Source organism: Saimiri boliviensis, chromosome 19 (assembly GCF_048565385.1).
Source record: "Saimiri boliviensis isolate mSaiBol1 chromosome 19, mSaiBol1.pri, whole genome shotgun sequence".
In the NCBI taxonomy this organism is placed as follows: domain Eukaryota; kingdom Metazoa; phylum Chordata; class Mammalia; order Primates; family Cebidae; genus Saimiri; species Saimiri boliviensis.
In genome coordinates, this window is record NC_133467.1 from 36,494,013 (window position 1) to 36,509,042 (window position 15,030).

Here is a 15,030-nt window from a genome sequence, read left to right on the forward strand (position 1 = left end):
CCCCGCCTCCACCCCGTGACGCACAGATGGCCGACGCTTCCTCTTCTTGTCGTAGTTCCGTGTCTCAGCGCTCGACGCTCCCGGGTGCTATTGCCTGCCTCAGTCACGTGTCGGGGGGAAGCTGGAAGGCGTCATTCTCCTTTCCCAGCCCCCCTGCCCGTCCGCCATGTTTTCAGGCCGAGTCTGGCTTGGTATTCCCTCGTAAGGAAATGGCCGAGGAGCTCCAGGGAACCCAGGCGCCGTCGCTGCGGCGGAGCCTGGGCTGAACAGCCAGGACAGCGGGGTAAACCCGATCTGCGCGAGGTAGGGAGGCCATGGCGTCCGGCAGTAACTGGCTATCCGGGGTGAATGTCGTGCTGGTGATGGCCTACGGGAGCCTGGTGAGGAGATTCCCCCACCCCATTTCTGCTGTTGCATCTTACCCAGTAGAGACCCTCCTCTTGAGCTGTTCCCCGTTTTCATTTTCCTCCCACTCACCTGCGCCTTTCTGGGCTTTGACTCCTATTCCCAGAGTAGGTGGGAGTTTAAGTCGCCGACTTGGACCAAGCCGCCCCTCGTTGTTGGCCTGGAACCCTCGCTCTAACGCTAGAGCACAGACCCCGCGCCTCCCTGCATCCGGCTTATTAGATCCACCCCCATCATAACGACCTTACTTTGCCCCAAGTTTTACCCTAAAGCATTCCTGATAGCTGGAATCTGGGGGTTTGGAATGATGGCATGCTTTTTTTTTTTTTAAAAAAAAAAAAAAAAAAGGTCTTCTTATTAAAGGATTTTTATGTCTTTTTGGACAGGTGTTTGTACTGCTATTTATTTTTGTGAAGAGGCAAATCATGCGCTTTGCAATGAAATCTCGAAGGGGACCTCATGTCCCTGTGGGACACAATGCCCCCAAGGTAGGTCCTTAGGGCACAAATTAAACATACTTCTCCGGATCTTTTAGGGACAAGAATGAGATTTTCTCTGCCTTTAGTGATGACTTTAATTCTCATGTTTCTTTGCGTGCGCTTGTCCTTGTACTTAGTTGAGCAGGCACTGTGCACTTTGGGACTTGGCTTACCTGCTTACTGCTGTGGCAAACATTTGGCTCACTCAGGAACTTCTGTTTTTGTATCTGCAGAATGAAGGCTTGGATCAAAGTTCCCAACTCTTTGTAGTAAAATATTTCCCAGTTCATCTTAAACTACCCAGTGTTTTTTGTTTTATTTTGTTTTAGGATGGGGTTGAGATCATCTTTAAGGTTAACCGGAGAGCAATGAGAAGAGTTACCTTTACATGACTTTAGACTTACAAGAGTCCCACAAATCATCTAATTCCACCATTCATGTTACCAATAAGTCCAAGAAAAGGAAGCAGTTTACCAGAAGACATAGAGGAAAGCGAATAACCCCAGTGGTCTTTTATCTTTTTCTATATATTCTCATTAGGTGATCGTCTTCCTTTCCTTGGCTTTACCTACAGATGAAATTTTCTGTATCCCAGAACTCTTTCCTGAGTTCCATGCATACATAGCCAACTGACTACTTGACATTTCCACTTCAATTTCTTTTTTTTTTTTTTTTTTGAGACGGAGTTTCGCTCTTGTTACCCAGGCTGGAGTGCAATGGCGCGATCTCGGCTCACCGCAACCTCCGCCTCCTGGGTTCAAGCAATTCTCCTGCCTCAGCCTCCTGAGTAGCTGGGATTACAGGCACGCGCCACCATGCCCAGCTAATTTTTTGTATTTTTTGTAGAGATGGGGTTTCACCATGTTGACTAGGATGGTCTCGATCTCCTGACCTCGTGATCCACCCGCCTCGGCCTCCCAAAGTGCTGGGATTACAGGCTTGAGCCACCGCGCCCGGCCTCCACTTCGATTTCGAATAGACATCTCAAACCCAACATATGTGAACCAGAACTCTTGATACCCTACTGCCACACTCATTCTGTTTCTTTAGTCTTTCACTTCTCAGTAAAAGACACCTGCTTCCCTTACCAACCTCCTTTTGCATGGCTCTCCCCAGATCACTGGGACCCAGCTCCACTGGCTGAATTTTCCACTCTTGTTCCTGTGACCTGGAATGGTCTTCACTTGGCTGGCTTGTTCATTCTTTTGATCTTAGCTTAAATGTTACTTCCAAAAAAGGAATGTTTATTACCTATTTTAAAGTAGGTTCCCTCTCTCTCTTTTCACATGGTACTCTGATTTCTTCTTCATAGCATTCACCATATTTTTTTTATGTTTGTGCATTTGTTTAAAACATGCCTCTCTTTTGCTAGACCTTAAGCTTCAAGAATGCAGGCATCATGCCAGTTTTGTTCACGACTGTAAAGCTAGGACCAACACATAGTAGGTACACAGTAATTTCTTGTTGAATGATAAACAGCTTAGTTGTAGAGCTAGAGCTCATGACTCCCTCAATTCCTAGAGCACTGTACTTTCATTAACCAGTGCTATTAACCCTCTCCTCTTTGTTATTTGCTGACGTACTCTAGGAGGATGTCCTGGCCTGAAACCGTAACAGTCCTCCTGCCTGCCTTATGAGAGACATATGGTTAGTTTCTTGCACATCATGAACCAATCAAAACTTTGGGTATTTAGGGGTTCCTTAGTCTAGTTGAGAGCAATGTTCCTTTTACTTTAAAAAAGTTTTCTGAGGCCGGGTGCAGTGGCTCACGCCTGTAATCCCAGCACTTTGGGAGGCCGAGGCGGGTGGATCACAAGGTCGAGAGGTCAAGACCATCCTGGTCAACATGGCGAAATGCTGTCTCTACTAAAAATACAAAAAATTAGCTGGGCATGGTGGCACGTGCCTGTAATCCCAGCTACTCAGGAGGCTGAGGCAGGAGAATTGCTTGAACCCAGGAGTCGGAGGTTGCAGTGAGCCGAGATTGCGCCATTGCACTCCAGCCTGGGTAACAAGAGCAAAACTCCGTCTCAAAAAAAAAAAAAAAAAATGTTTTTTCTGGCTGGGCACAGTTGCTCATGCCTGTAATCCCGGCACTTTGGGAGGCCAAGGCAGGCGGATCACTAGGTCAAGAGATCGAGACCATCGTCGCCAACATGGTGAAACCCTATCTCTGCTAAAAATACAAAAATTAGCTGGGCATGGTGGCACGCGCCTGTAGTCCCAGCTACTTGGGAGGCTGAGGCAGGAGAACTGCTTGAAACCAGGAGGCAGAGGTTGCAGTGAGCTGAGATTGCGCCACGGCACTCCAGCCTGGTGCCTGAAGATGGAGCGAGACTCTGTCTCAAAAAAAAAAAGTTTTCTAAAGATTCTCAATCATTGCCAGTGAAAGTATAAATTAGTAAAACCACTTTGGAAAATAACAGCATCGTTTTGTAAGATTGCACATGTACCTAATCCATGGTCCAGCAGTTCCTCTCCTACCATAGAGAAATTAATTTTTGCTTATCTGTACCAGGAAACATGTACAAGATTATTCATAGTGGCATTATTTATGATGTTTGAAGAGGAAACTTAATTCAGATGTCCACTTTAAAAATGATTATATGGCCGGGCGCGGTGGCTCAAGCCTGTAATCCCAGCACTTTGGGAGGCTGAGGCGGGTGAATCACGAGGTCAAGAGATCGAGACCATCCTGGTCAACATGGTGAAACCCTGTCTCTACTAAAAACACAAAAAATTAGCTGGGCATGGTGGTGCGTGCCTGTAATCCCAACTACTCAGGAGGCTGAGGCAGGAGAATTGCCTGAACCCAGGAGGCGGAGGTTGCGGTGAGCCGAGATCGTGCCATTGCACTCCAGCCTGGGTAACAAAAGCAAAACTCTGTCTCAAAAAAAAAAAAAAAAAAAAAAAATGATTATATGGACTGAGTGTGGCTCACACTGGTAGTCCTAGCACTTTGGGAGGCTGAGGCCAGAGTATTATATGAGCCCAGGAGTTACCGCAGTGAGCTAGGATTGCACTGATGCACTCCAGCATGGGCAAGAGCAAAACCTTGTCTCTAACAAATAGATAGTGGTATATTCATATTCTGGAATAGTGTAAGGAATGAAAATAAATTGAAGATAAATATATGAAGACAAATCCTCAAGATACTTTTGAAAGAAAAAAATTGCAAACATGAATGAATCTCAGAAACATGCTGAGTAGGCATGGTGCCTCACACCTGTAATCCCAGCACTTTGGGAGGCTGGGGTGGGCAGATCACATGAGGTCAGTAGTTCAAGACCAGACCAGTCAACATGGTGAAACTCCGTCTCTACTAAAAATACAAGAAAAAAATTAGCCCAGCGTGGTGGTGCACACCTGTAATCCCAACTACTCAGGATGCTGAGGCAGGAGAATGCCTTGAACCCAGTGGCAGATGTTGCAATGAGCCGAGATCATACCACTTTACTCCAGCCTGGGAGATGAGTAAGACTCCATCTCACCAAAAAAAAAAAATTCTGAGTGAAAAAAGCCAAAATGCCATTCACAAAAGAATATGTACTGTATGCTTCCACCCCATTTAAAGGAAGTTCTAGAACAGGCATAACTGTAAAAGAGTATATTGGCCGGGCGCGGTGGCTCACGCCTATAATCCCAGCACTTTGCGAGGCTGAGGCGGGTGGATCACGAGGTCAAGAGATCGAGACCATCCTGATCAACATGGTGAAACCCCGTCTCTACTAAAAATACAGAAAATTAGCTGGGCATGGTGGTGCGTGCCTGTAATCCCAGCTACGCAGGAGGCTGAGGCAGGAGAATTGCCTGAACCCAGGAGGCGGAGGTTTCAGTGAGCTGAGATCGTGCCATTGCACTCCAGCCTGGGTAACAAGAGCGAAACTCCGTCTCAAAAAAAAAAAAAAAAAGAGTATATCATGTTGCCTGGGCTGGGAGGGGGGCAATTTGCAGGTAATGAAAATACTCTTTATTTTGATTGACATGATGGTAAAGGAGGTATGTTCATTTGTCAAACTCAGTTTATATCCTTAAAATGAATACATCTTATTATATGTAAATTAAACCTCAGAAGCGTATTTAAAAAATTTTGCCGGGCACAGTGGCTCACGCCTGTAAACCCAGCACTTTGGGAGGCCAAGGCAGGTGGATCACCTGAAGTCGGGAGTTGGAGACCAGCCTGGCCAACATGGTGAAACCTCGTCTCTACTAAAATTACAAAAAAATTAGCTGGGCCTGGTGACATGTTCCTGTAATCCCAGATACTTGGGAGGCTGAGGGCAGGAGAATCACTTGAGCCTGGGAAGTAGAGATTGCAGTGAGCAGAGATCGCACCATTGCACTCCAGCATGGGTGACAGAGTGAGACTCCGTCTCAAAAAAAATTTAAGGCCAGGTATGGTGGCTCACGCCTGTAATCCTAGCACTTTGGGAATCCGAGGCAGGCAGATCATTTGAGGTCAGGAGTTTGAGACCAGCCTGGCCAATATGGTGAAACACTGTCTCTACTAAAAATAAAATTAGCCAGGCGTGGTGGCCCACACCTATAGTTCCAGCTACTTGGGAGGCTGAGGCAGGAGGATCACTTGAGCTTGGGAGACGGAGGTTACAGTGAGCCATTGCACTCCAGCCTGGGTGACAGTGTGACCTTGTCTCAAAAAAAATTTTTTTTTTAAACAAGTTGCAGAAGAATTCTTATTTCTCCATTTATATCAAGTTCAAAACCAGGCAAAGCAAGGCATCTTTTTTAGGGTGACTTGATAAAACGATGAAGAAGTGTATGAGGACTATTGACAAGTTAAGGTTTGGGGTGGGGTGCATTCAATTAGGGATGGGCACAAAGACTTCAAAGTTTGTGGTAATGTTTCATTGCATAAACTGGATATTGGTTATAGGTGTTCATTCTTATGATTTTTATAATTATTTAAAATTATATATTATTCTGTGTAATGTTTCGCAATGGAAATTGCTCAAAAGTTACAATAAAAAATTTATTTCCTGGGGCTTTTAGGTAACCATCTTAGGTAAGAGAGATTGATATCAAACTGAAAATAGTAGTTGCTGCTGGGTAACTGAGAGGTGGTACCTTTAGTATCTTTTAAATTTTTATTCCATGGATTTGACTTGCCTATTTTAAAAGTTAGATATGTGTTTTGTTTTGTTTTGTTTTTCTCTGTAAAGTAGCCTCTACCCAGGTACACACCTGTAATCCCAGCTGCTCAGAAGGCTGAGGCAAGAGAGGCTGAGCACAGTGGCTCACACCTGTAATTCCAGCCCTTTGGGAATCTGAGGCACGCGGATCAGTTGAAGTCAGGAGTTTGAGACCAGCCTGGCCAATATGGTGAAACACTGTTTCTACTAAAAATACAAAAATTAGCCAGGTGTGGTGGTACGTGCCTGTGATCCCAGCTATTCAGGAGGCTGAGGCAGGAGGATAGCTTGAACTTGGGAGGTGGAGGTTGCAGTGAGCCAAGATCGTGCCACTGCACTTCAACCTGGGTGACAGAACAAGACTGTCTCAAAAAAAATAAAATAAAATGGAAATAATGTTGATGCTATAGAGCTTGAAAGAATTCTAGCGTGTTAAAAGTTCTAGCTTAGAGATGTTATTGGAGAACCCAATCACATTCTTTCCTAAATTCTTACCTCTTAATCTGGTCGTTTTATTAACTACATACAACTTCTCTATTTCTGTTGTCTTAGTTGTTCATTAACTCTGCCCCATTTTCAGAATGGTAGAAAGCAGAGTGAAGAGTAAACGATTGTGTATTCTTTTCTTTATGTGAACAGGACTTGAAAGAGGAGATTGATATTCGACTATCCAGGGTTCAGGATATCAAGTATGAACCCCAGCTCCTTGCAGATGATGATGCTAGACTACTACAGCTGGAAACCCAGGGAAATCAAAGTATGTGGCAAGCTCTTGGAGGGAATGCTTCAGTGAGGAGTCCCACAAGTCCAGAATTCCTTTTCTCTCCAAGTTGTCAAAAGCTGCTGGCAAAGCCTTAGTTATTCCTGTTAATTGAATATATGCCAGATGCAGACGCCATTTATTAGCTTGCTGGAATTTGGGAATTTTTTTTTTTTTTTTTTTTTTTTTAAGATGGAGTTTTGCTCTTGCTGCCCGGGCTGGAGTGCAATGGTGCAATCTTGACTCATTGCAACCTTCACCCGCTGGGTTCAAGCGATTCTCCTGTTTCAGCCTGCCAAGTAGCTGGGATTATAGGAATGCGCCACCACACCCAACTAATTTTGTATTTTTGGTAGATACAGCATGGTTTCACCATGTTGGTCAGGCTGGTCTCAAACTCCTGGCCTCAGGTGATCTGTCTGCCTTGGCCTCCTAAAGTGCTGGGATTACAGGCGTGAGCCACCATGCCTGGCCTGGGGAATCTTTTTAGGTTTATGCCTAACACCAGTCTTTTCCTCAACAGGTTGCTACAACTATCTGTATAGGATGAAAGCTCTGGATGCCATTCGTGCCTCTGGTAAGGGCTAACTGACAGGGTGCATTCTAGGATCCTGAAACCTCACCTAGGGAACAGAGTAATGAACCCACTTTATATAGTAGAATTTGTCATTTCTGCACATCCCTGGTTAGTAGGAATTCTTGGAGTTTTGAGAGTACTGGATTCGAGTTTTTGCTGAAGGAAATGATATAAGCAGATTATTCTCCAAGAGTCTGGGTAGTTTGTTTTTTAAAGTTCTTGAGACTTTAAGTTTTATGAAGTGGATGGTGGTAATTTGCTTGTTTTTCCACAAAGGACAGGTGACGTCTCCTTTTTCACTAAGCTCAAGATAGATTGTTCTTGAATTTTTTCCATTCTGTCAACACTTTTCGTATATGCCCTGTCTTAAACACAGTTTATATCTTAAAGCTAGGAGGGGTAAGCAAGATGGTAAAACATGATGACACCATCATGTGCCATTGATTTAGCTTATAGCTGTATTGCCACCACCAAATGACTACTCCGACAGCTTTATATCTTTGGTCTCATTAAATAAGAATCTCACGCTCACTCAACTCGCTCATTTCATTAGAACTATTTCTTTTTTATTTTTGAGATTGAGTCTTGCTCTGTCACCCAGGCTGGGGTGCAGTGCCATAATCTTGGCTGACCACAACCTCTGCCTCTTGGGTTCAAGGGATTCTCCTGCCTCAGCCTCCTGAGTAGCTGGGATTACAGGCACCTGCCACCATGCCTAGTTAATTTTTTTTTTTTTTTTTTTTTTTTTTTTTGAGACGGAGTTTCGCCCTTGTTACCCAGGCTGGAGTGCAATGGCGTGATATCGGCTCACCGCAACCTCCGCCTCCTGGGCTCAGGCAATTCTCCTGCCTCAGCCTCCTGAGTAGCTGGGATTACAGGCACGTGCCACCATGCCCAGCTAATTTTTTGCACTTTTAGTAGAGACGGGGTTTCACCATGTTGACCACGATGGTCTCAATCTCTCGACCTCGTGATCCACCCGCCTCGGCCTCCCAAAGTGCTGGGATTACAGGCTTGAGCCACCGCACCCGGCTCTAGTTAATTTTTGTATTTTTAGTAGAGACGGTTTTACCACCTTGGCCAGGCTGATCTCAAACTTCTGACCTCAGGTGATCCGCTGGCCCCAGCCTCCCAAAGCATTGGAATTACAGGCATGAGCCACTGTGCCCAGCCTCATTAGACCTATTTCTAAGTTTGGGGAATTAACTAGAAAGACTAAAGAATGGGGTGGGTACAGTGGTTCATGCCTCTAATTCCAGCACTTTGGGAGTCTGAGGCAGACAGATCACATGAGGCCAGGAGTTCAAGACCAACCTGGCGAACAAGATGAAACCCTTTTGTATTTTTGTCTCTACTAAAGTACATGATGGTGCACATCTTTAATCTCCGCTAATTGGGAGGCTGAGACCAGAGACTTGCTCAAACCTAGCTAGGAGGAAGAGGTTGCAGTGAGCCAAGATAACTGCCACTGCACTCTAGCCTGTGTGACAGAGCAAGACTCCATCTCAAAAAAAAAAAAAAAATGACTAAAGAATGAGGGAAGGGTTAGCCAGGCATGGTGGCGTGTGCCTGTAATCCCAGCTACTCGGGAAGCTGAGACAGGAGAATCTCTTGAAACCCAGAGGTGGAGGTTGCAGTAAGCCAAGATTGCACCACTGCACTCCAGCCTGGACAACAGAGCAAGACTCTGTCTCAAAAAAAAAAAAAAGAGAGAGAGAGAGAGAGAGAAGGGATATCATTGTGCTATTTTCTCCACAGAGATCCCATTTCATTCTGAAGGCCGGCATCCTCGTTCCTTAATGGGCAAGAATTTCCGCTCCTACCTGCTAGATCTTCGAAACACTAGTACCCCTTTCAAGGGTGTACGCAAAGCCCTCATTGATACCCTGTTGGATGGCTATGAAACAGCCCGCTATGGGACAGGGGTAAGCCAGTTTTTTCTTCCAGGCACTAAAGGGATGCATCAGCCTGAGAGATCCTTATCCTTCCTTTCTTTTTCCTAAGGTCTTTGGCCAGAACGAGTACCTACGCTATCAAGAGGCCCTGAGTGAGCTGGCCACCGTGTGAGTTTGGAGGGGAACATGTCAAAGGGAGCTGGTACAGTATTGTTAGACTGTTCCCACAGTGCAATGACCTTCATAAAGCAATATTAACAAAATCATGATACCATAAGAGTTGTCAGGTTCTAGACTATTAGATCAGTCTCTTACGTTAGAAAGCAGATGCAACTGTACCAGAGAACTTTCTACTTTGTGTGTGTTTTCCTTGTCTTTTGTTTGGTCCAGTAAAATGTCAAAGTTGGTATAGCCTAGCAAAGGGAACAGTTTTTCAGCACACAGGGATTCCTTCTATTTGGAGTTTCAGTGTCCTCCTCTTGTGTCTTGTTCCAATAAAACTAAGAATTAAATGACATCTATTTTTGGCCTGGTGAGGTGGCTCATGCCTGTAATCCCAGCATGGGAGGCCACAGGTGGGTCATGAGGTCAGGAGTTCGAGATCAACCTTGCCAACATGGTGAAACCTCGTCTCTACTAAAAATACAAAAATTAGTCAGGCATTGTGGCAGGTGCCTATAATCCCAGCTACTCAGGAGGCTGAGACAGGAGAATTGCTTGAACCCAGGAGGCAAAGGTTGCAGGGAGCCAAGATTATGCCATTGTACTTCAGCCTGGCCATGAGAACAAGACTCCGTCTCAAAAAATAATAATAATAAATAACATCTATTTTCACTACTGCTTAAAGCATTAGTGACTCTGTCTGAAACAGACCATCGCTAATAGAGTCAGCTGTTGAGCATTTGTGTCACAGGACAGGATTCATGGCCTCTGTTGGGGAATGTTTTTAATACATACTAAACATAGTCTCATGTTTTTATGCAAATGTTAAAATCAGAGTTCTTGGTGAGAAAGGAAAGCCAATCTAGAATAAAATCTTAGGCCGGGCGTAGTGGCTCACACTTATAATCTCAGCACTTTGGGAGGCCAAGGCGGGTGGATCACCTGAGGTCAGACCAGCCTGACCAACTTGGCGAAACCCCATCTCTACAAAAATAAAATTAGCCAGGCTTGATGGCAAGTGCCTGTAATGCCAGCCACTCAGGAGGCTAAGGCAGGAGAATTGCTTGAACCCAGGAAGTGGAGGTTGCAATGAGCCAAGATCACACCATTGCATACCAGCATGGGCAACAGAGTAAGACTCCACCTCAAAAAAACTAAGTAGGCCAGGCACGGTGGCTCATGCCAGTAATCACAGCACTTTGGGAGGCTGAGGTGGGCGGATCATGAGGTCAGGAGTTCAAGACCAGCCTGACCAGCATGGTGAAACCCCATCTCTACTAAAAATAAAAAAATTAGCTGGGCGTGGTCACAGGTTCCTGTAATCCCAGCTACTTGGGAGGCTGAGGCAGGACAATCGCTTGAAACCGGAAGGCAGAGGTTGCAGTGAGCTGAGATTGCGCCATTGCGCTCCAGCTTGGGCGAAAGAGTGAAACTCCATCTCAAAAATAATAAGTAAGTAAAAAGTTATTACCAGCCATCAAAAGAATTAACATGTTTTCTATTGTGTTGAATATTACCTCTTTCTCAAGAGATAAGGGGTATGTCTCTTCTCTTTGTCCCTAAAAATGAGCTACCTTGTTTGAAAAAATGAACCGTCCACGGCCTGGAGCAGTGGCTCATGCCTGTAAGCCCAGCACACTTCGGGAGGCCAAGGTGGGCAGATCACTTGAGGCCAGGAGTTGGAGACCAGTGTGGCCAACATGGCAAAACCCCATCTCTACTAAAAATACAAAAATTAGGCTGGCATGGTGGCAAGTACGTGTAATCCCAGATAACTCCAGAGGCTGAGGCAGGAGAATTGCTTGAACCCGAGAGGCAGAGGTTGCAGTAAGCCAAGATCATGTCACTGTCCTCCAGCCTGGGTGATAGAGCAAGAGTCTGTCTCAATAAAAAGATGAAAGGTCCTAGTAAAAACTGCTTAGAAGGCCAGGCACAGTGGCTCATACTTTTAATCCCAACACTTTGTGGGGCTGAAGTGGAGAGATTACTTGAGCCCAGGAGTTTGAGACCAACCTGGGCAACATGGCAAAACCCTGTCTCTACTAGAAATATAAAAATTAGCTGGAAGTGGTGGCATGCGACTGTAGTCCCACCTACTCAAAAGCTGAGGTGCGAGAATCACTTGTACCTAGGAGGCAGAAGTTGCAGTGAGCCAAGATCATGCCACTGCACTCTAACTTGGGCAACAGAGTAAGACACTATCTCAAAAAAAAAAAAACAAAAACAAAAAAATTGCTTAGAGCACGAATGAAAATGAACATATAGAGCGGCTGAAAAAGGGCATTTGGTCTAAAAGTCAGCAGAAGCTTGTTAAAAATTCACTGTCTTTGAAAGATAAATACTGAGTGATTCCAGTTATATGAGATACCTAGGTAGTCAAACTCAAGAGACAGTAAGTAGAATGATAGTTGCAGGAGCTGGAGAGGGGAAAATAGGGAATTGTTCAGCGGGTATAGTTTCAGTTTTGCAAGATGAAAAGTGTTCTGGAGGTTGGTTGCAAAACACTAAATATACTTAACGCTACTGACTGCGGCTGTGCACAGTGGCTCATGCCTGTAATCCCATCACTTAGAGAGGCCGAGGTGGGTGGATCATGAGGTCAGTCAATCAAGACCACCCTGGCCAACATGGTGAAACCCCGTCTCAACTAAAAATACAAAAATTAGCTGGGCATGGTGGTGTGCAACTATAGTCCCAGCTACTCGAGAGGGTTGAGGCAGGAGAATTGCTTAAACCAGGGAGGCAGAGGTTGCAGAGAGTCAAGATCGCACCACTGCACTCCATCTTGGCGACAGAGCAAGATTCCTTCTTTAAAAAAAAATACTGAACTATACATTTTAAAATGCTTACGATGGTAAATTTTATATTACGTGTATTTTACCACAATTTTTAAAAAATTATTTTTGAAGGCCAGGCATGATGGCTTACACCTGTAACTCCAGCACTTTAGGAGGCCAAGGCTGGTGGATCACCTTAGGTCAGAAGTTCGAGACCAGCCTGGCCAACACGCCAAAACCTGTTTCTACTAAAAACACAAAAATTAGCTGGGCATTGTGGTGAGCACCTGTAATCCCAGCTACTCAGGAGGCTGAGGCAGGAGAATTGCTTAAACCTGGGAGGCAGAGGTTGCAGTGAGCCAAGATCACGCCACTGCACTCCAGCCTGGGCAACAGAGCAAGACTCCATCTCAAAAACAAAAAGAAATGTTTGATTTGTAGTTTCTAGGAATGCTTAGTGGGTATAGGGAAGAGTATATATAGGCTTTGAAATCTGACAGACTTACATTTGAATCCCAGATCTGTCACTTACTAGTTTTGTGAACTCATGCAAGCTAATTATTGGACCCTTAGTTTCCTAACCAGCAAAACAACGTGATAACCTGTATGGGGAATACATATTCTCTCAAAAAAAAAGCTTGTACCAGGCACAGTAGCTCATACCTTTAATCCCCAGCACTTTGAGAGGCTGAGGCGGGTGGATCATGAGGTCAAGAGTTTGAGACCGGCCTGCCTAATACGGTGAAACCCCATCGCTGCTAATAATACAAAAATTAGCCGGGCGTGGTGGTCCATGCCTGTAGTTCTGGCTACTCAGGAGGCTGAGGCAGGAGAATAGCTTGAACCTCGGAGGTGGAGGTTGCACTGAGCCCAGGTCGTGCCACTGCACTCCAGCCTGGGTGACAGAGCAAGGCTCTGTCTCAAAAAAAAGGCTTGAGCCAGAGGCAAGGACTCTGGGAAATTCATTTCTCTGATGCTAATTATTTTTGGTGTGGGTGGGTGTGTGTCAGGGCACCCAAACAGGGCCTCTATTCTGTCACCCAGGCTGGACTTCTACTTTTTTAGGGTGTATGTGTGTGTGTGAGAGAGAGAGAGAGAGAGACAGGGTCTCACTCTTTTGCCCAGGCTGGAGTGCAGTGGCACAGTCATGGCTCACTGCAGCCTCGAATTCTGGGCTCAAGCAATCCTCCTGCCTCAGCCTCCTGAGGAGCCAGGACTACAGGTGCTTGCCACCACAGCTGGCTAATTTTTTGTAGAGATGGAGGCTCTCTTTGTTTCCTAGACGTGTCAGACTCTCCTGCACTCAAGCAATCTCTGACGTCAGCCTTCCACAGTGCTGGGATTACAGGTATAAGTGACCATGCCCAGCCTCTCTGCTACTTCTTCCCCCACCGCCCTTTGAGATGGAGCCTCGCTCTGTCATCCACGCTGGAGTGCAGTAGCATGATCTCAGCTCACTGCAACCTCCACCTACTGGGTTCAAGCAGTTCTCCTGCCTCAGCCTCCCGAGTAGCTGGGATTACAGGCACCCACCACCACACCCAGCTAATTATTGTACTTTTAGTAGAGACGGTTTCACCATGTTGGCTAGGCTGGTCTCGAACTCCTGACCTCAAGCAATCCACCTGCCTTGGCCTCCCAAAGAGCTGGGATTACAGGCATGAGCCACCACACCCAGCCTCTCAGCTACTTCTCAGCTACTAGTTGGGGTTTTAGTAACTAGTTTACAAAATAGGACACAAGACACAAGTAACATTTGTGGCTATTGCTGCATTTATGACCTGGATAAGCCCCTGAATTCTTTGATTAGTCCTGATTCTGTCAATGACCTCCTCTCTCTCTTCAGAGTCAAAGCACGAATTGGGAGCTCTCAGCGACAACACCAGTCAGCAGCCAAAGACCTAACTCAGTCCCCCGAAGTCTCTCCAACAACCATCCAAGTGACATACCTCCCCTCCAGTCAGAAGAGTAAACGTGCCAAGCACTTCCTTGAATTGAAGAGCTTTAAGGACAACTATAACACATTGGAGAGTACTCTGTGATGGAGCTGAAGGACCTTTGCCGTAGGTTAAGCCAGTGAGTTGCAATGTGCAAGACAGACTGCTTGCCGGGCTGCCCTCGGAACATCTGGCTCAGCCGCCCCAGACTGTATCCATTGAAGTTCCTGTTGTATCCAGAGTTCTTAGAGCTTCTGCCTAAAGGGTAATTCCCTAACCCTTCCTTATGGGCATTTTTAGAACATTGGCTAAGACTATTTTCCCCCAGTAGCACTTTTTTCTGCATTTGCATTCAGGTGTTGTTATTCTTAATGTTTCTGTCAAAGCCTCTTAAAAATCTTTATTTGGTTTCAGCCATAGTTCACCTGCCTTGTTCCAGGTTTATTTAATTCCAAAGGTGAGAGTTGGAGTGAGATGTCTTCCATATCTATAACTTTGTGCACAGTTGAATGGGAACTGTTTGGGTTTAGGGCATCTCAGAGTTGATTGATGGAAAAGACAGACAGGAACTGGTGGGAGGGTCAAGTGGGGAAGTTGGTGGTATGTGGAACAACTTACCCTTGTGCTCCACTTAAACCAGATGTGTTGCAGCTTTCCTGACATGCAAGGATCTATCTACTTTCATTCCACACTCACAAATAAATTGAATCAAAGGGAATGTTCTGGCACCTGACATAATCTGCCAGGCTATAAGACAAAAGGAAGGAATGATTTCCCCTAACAAGCCAATGCACTGTTCTGACTTTATAAATTATTTAATAAAATGAACTATTATAAAATAAAACATGAATCAGTCCTTCACAGTTGTCTTTTAATAAAACAGGCATA

At 45.4% G+C, this 15,030-nt stretch overlaps 2 protein-coding genes across 4 annotated transcripts in view; one reads left to right on the plus strand and one right to left on the minus strand.

Annotated features, from left to right (window-relative positions):
• Positions 1-555, minus strand: part of UBAP2L (ubiquitin associated protein 2 like) — a 58,017-nt gene extending 57,462 nt beyond the window's left edge. The window contains exon 1 of the mRNA XM_074389724.1: positions 478-555. The gene's annotated coding sequence lies outside the window, so the exon portion shown is untranslated. The remainder of the gene's footprint in view (positions 1-477) is intronic.
• LTAP1 (lipid transport auxiliary protein 1) lies at positions 70-14,986 on the plus strand. Of its 3 annotated transcripts, none has more exons than XM_010329604.3 (7): positions 70-380; positions 792-893; positions 6,674-6,791; positions 7,318-7,371; positions 9,130-9,296; positions 9,376-9,468; positions 14,052-14,140. In XM_010329604.3, exons 1-6 carry the CDS (start codon positions 315-317, stop codon positions 9,436-9,438), a joined length of 570 nt encoding a protein of 189 aa, XP_010327906.1. In that variant the 5' UTR covers positions 70-314; the 3' UTR covers positions 9,439-9,468; positions 14,052-14,140. The 3 variants fall into 3 exon arrangements, with proteins under 3 accessions (XP_010327906.1, XP_003941908.1, XP_010327905.1); XM_003941859.4 differs by having other exon boundaries at positions 79-380; positions 9,376-9,434; positions 14,052-14,986; XM_010329603.3 differs by having other exon boundaries at positions 81-303; positions 9,376-9,434; positions 14,052-14,986.
• The last annotated feature ends 44 nt before the right edge of the window (positions 14,987-15,030 follow it).